Source organism: Empidonax traillii, unplaced genomic scaffold, assembly GCF_003031625.1.
Source record: "Empidonax traillii isolate 1590-97213 ecotype Southwest subspecies unplaced genomic scaffold, ASM303162v1 scaffold3121:size38615, whole genome shotgun sequence".
Lineage (NCBI taxonomy): Eukaryota > Metazoa > Chordata > Aves > Passeriformes > Tyrannidae > Empidonax > Empidonax traillii.
Window position 1 is genome coordinate 7,042 of NW_020958314.1, and position 3,581 is coordinate 10,622.

Consider the following 3,581-nt stretch of genomic DNA (forward strand, 5'->3'; position numbering starts at 1 on the left):
TCAGTGCCTTACAGTTCTTTGTGTCCCTTGTGCTCCAGGGTCGCCCAACACAACCCTTCAGGTGCACGGGCTGTGCCTTAGCCTGGGCTACTTCCTCTTCGACCTGTGCTGGTGCGTGTACTTCCAGACGGAGGGTGCCCTGATGCTGGCCCACCACCTGGTGAGCATCGTGGGCATCGCGGCCTCGCTGGCCCTGGGCGAGTCGGCCGCCGACGTCAACGCCGTCATCTTCGGCAGCGAGATCACCAACCCGCTGCTGCAGGCCCGCTGGTTCCTCAAGGAGACGGGCTCCTACCACACCCTGGCGGGCGACCTGGTGGATTTCTGCTTCGTGCTCCTGTTCACCGGCGTGCGCATCGGGATGGGCGCCTGGCTGATGTACTGCGAGCTGGCCTCGCCCCGGCCCCGCTGGTACATCAAGCTGGGGGGGGTGGTCATGTACGCCGTGTCCTGGGTGTTCATGCTCAGCATCTGCCGCTTCGCCAGGAGGAAGAGTGTGAAGAAGTACCGGGCGTGGAGGAGCCGGAGGGGCGGCGAGCTGGGCCTGAAAACCAACGGGCACCTGAAGACCCACTGAGGGGGGTGCTGAGGAGGGAATTCCTCGAGTTCACGGCACCTGGAGAGGGGGAAATACCGTGCCTGAGGTCGGGAGAGGAGCCAGCACACGTTAGCAGTCCTGGAGACAGATTCATCCCTGGTGCAGCTCCACTGAAATCCGTGGGGCTGTGCCATGGATTAGGCAGCGTTTGGCCTGGCAGGGGCTGGGTGAGCTCACGAGGGGAAGAAGGGCTAATTTTATACACTGACCATTAACTAGTCCAGCAGTGCAGGTGTAAATAGTGGTGTGAGTAGAAAACTCCTTCAGCACTGGTAGAACCTTGGAGAGGAGAGGAGGAGATAACAGTAGGTCTTCACGTTCGGTGTCCTGTGCAGTGTAGGAGTGTTCATACTGGTAGGAAGAAGCATGTTCTAGTGTTGCATCAAATTCCTGGCTCTTCCACCAACTCGCTGTGTGACCTTGGGCAAGTCACATGGCTCTAACTCTGTGCCTAATTCCCCATCTCTGTGACTTGGGGGTGATGGAGCTGATCCATCTGTGTTATGCACTTTCAGATTTTTCCTTGAGAGGTGCTACGTAAATGCAGAGTGATGGTTGTTAACCTGCACTTCCTTCATTATCCCGGTGTTCCCTTTGGGAGAAACGGCTTTGGTGGTTGAGCTAGAGTGTGACTCTAGAAAAATCAGTATTTTAGGTAGGTTGTTGTTTCCTACCCTTTCTAATTCCTTTTAATAACTTATTTATTAACATATTGATAACTTATTTTTCTGTAGTGTCCAGAAGCTCTAATCAGCACTGGAGCCTTACAGGACTAGAGGTGCTCTGTGAATACACCCAAAGACACAGCCCCTGATGGGAAATGCTTTTATAACTTCTCCCTCTTCATATCCCTGACTGTTAAAACTCCACCCATCCCCTACAGAACACTCCTTTTAGCTCCTTGAATGACTCTGTTGGGAGAAGCCCCATCAGGACTTGCCAGTAAGGGATTTTCTGGTTGATTTGTCTGCAGAACGCCACAATTCCCTCTGCTGTGCTTATTTACCCAAATCCAGACTGGGATTTCTGGTTGAAGAGTGGCCACCCAGCATCTCCAAAACCCACTGGCTGAGGTGGAATTGCTGCCCAGCTCCGAATTTGTCCTGTGCAAGCCAGAGACCTGATCTTGGCTCTCCTTCATCTGAATTGATGCCTTGACCTCTGGGGCTTTGAATTCACTTTGTCTCCCTCACTGGATCTGTGTCACTTTATAAAACGAGCATTTATAGGCTCAGGGAGACTTGTTTTGCAGCTTAATAATTAAAGAAGTAGAGAGGCACAGAATGTGGCCTTTTTTAATAAAAAAAAAAAAAAAAAAAAGTGAGCCTGACTGGGAGAAAAAAATAATCATTACTTATCTGGTCCCATTTGCAGGGAAAAATTATCCCCAGTTGGCAGCTTCTGGTGTTTGTTCCACTGCATATTCTTCAGCTGTTCCTTTGTTGTTGCTGTCATTATTAGGACCATTTCATCTGAGCCTCAGCACCAGCAATCCAGTGCAGCTCAGGGCCTGAGCCTCCCCTGCTGCAGCCAAAGACCTGGAGAGCCCCCCAAAAAAAGCCCTTCAGATGAGCAGAGCCAAGTGGGGAGCTGGTCCTGAAAAGGAACCTTGACTCATCCAGCACTACTGAGCCTTGAAGGGGGACAAGAAGGGCTTGTTGGGGCTTGCTGGTTCTTTCCCAGCTCTCCTGAGCGTGTCAAGGAGCCTTTTTTGCCTCAGCTTACCTACTTTCTGCAGTGGGTACAGCATTACCTACCTCGTGGGGTGTTTCCATTTGACACCGAGCCCCTCCTTTGATGAATGTTGGGTGATTTGGGCTGCCTAAAAGCAAAATGCTGGTGCTTTGAGCCAAGCACTTCTGGCTGTGACCCATCAGCAGCACTTTTGGTCAGCTGGGCATGGCACTTCCCAGCATCTGCTTGCCTCCCAGGAGCCGAGTCCGAGGTGTTTTGTGAAGGTGCTCTATGGGCAGGAGCCAAAGGGACTAAAGCACGTGCTGCTTCTGGTTCACATGGACCCCCCCCAAGCTGAAGGAAGGATGTCTGGTGGGTTCTCCCTGGCGAGGATTGCAGTAAATCTGGAGCCAGAAGAGTTTTCAGCAGCCAGCCTGACCAGGGAAAGGGGCTTTCAGCAGCAATGCCTGAATTTAAGGTAGGTGAGAACAGCCTGCTCGTTTCTCAGTGCAGCTGTTGGACTTGCCCAGCAAGAAGAGCTTCCTGAGCAGCCCTGGTGGTTGGGGCTCTGAGGTTTGGTGTGCAGTTTGTGTGTGGTTACCTGGACATCCCACACCTGCCCAGGGGAATGAGAACACCACTGACTGCAGGTTCCCTGTGTGGAGATGTTTGGAATTACAGTGGTCCCCCTTCTTTGAGCTGGGGCGGGGGGAACTTGGTTGGAAGGAGAACGTGGATCAGTGGCTTTAGAAGTTAAACAAAGGCACCAGCAAACAAAAGGGCAATTAGGAACAGCTTTATGAGGTGGAGCTGCAGCAGCATCTCAGAGCAAGGCCTCGTAGTCTGTCTGTGGCTCCAGCACAGGCTCACACTCCTAAAAGTACAACTCCCAAGCTGTGGAGCACAGGGTGGGACCTGTCCTCAGGCTAGTCCATAGTGGCTAGAGCAAACTGTGAGAGGAAACTGCAGAGCTAGCGTGGAAATAATAACTTGTGTTTGAATTACTGTGTAATAGCAACTAATGTTCCACCAGTGAATGGTGTAGATGCTTTGTATTATGTTTTATAAAATAAAGATTATTTGATTATACGAGGATATCTTTTTGGATGCTGTTCCTAAGTTGCACTGTGGGTTTTGGATGAGAGTAAATGAGCAAAGGGATGGTCGGTGGGTGCTTTTTTTTTTTCACAACAACTTGTGCAGCTTTCAGCACTATGGCTTCTGGGGCATTGTTCTCTGCAAGGTTGTCTGAGGAGCACTCAGTTAAAATTTTGGGACGAATTTCTTCGTGGAAAGGGCTGCCCAGGGA

At 51.3% G+C, this 3,581-nt stretch overlaps 1 protein-coding gene across 1 annotated transcript in view; it reads left to right on the forward strand.

Moving 5' to 3' along the window:
• The window catches only part of LOC114072396 (transmembrane protein 136-like), a 4,066-nt gene extending 3,335 nt beyond the window's left edge, over nt 1-731 (forward strand). The window contains exon 3 of the mRNA XM_027910298.1: nt 39-731. Coding sequence (XP_027766099.1) covers nt 39-577 — 539 coding nt within the window. The 3' untranslated portion in view covers nt 578-731. The remainder of the gene's footprint in view (nt 1-38) is intronic.
• Nucleotides 732-3,581: the final 2,850 nt, after the last annotated feature.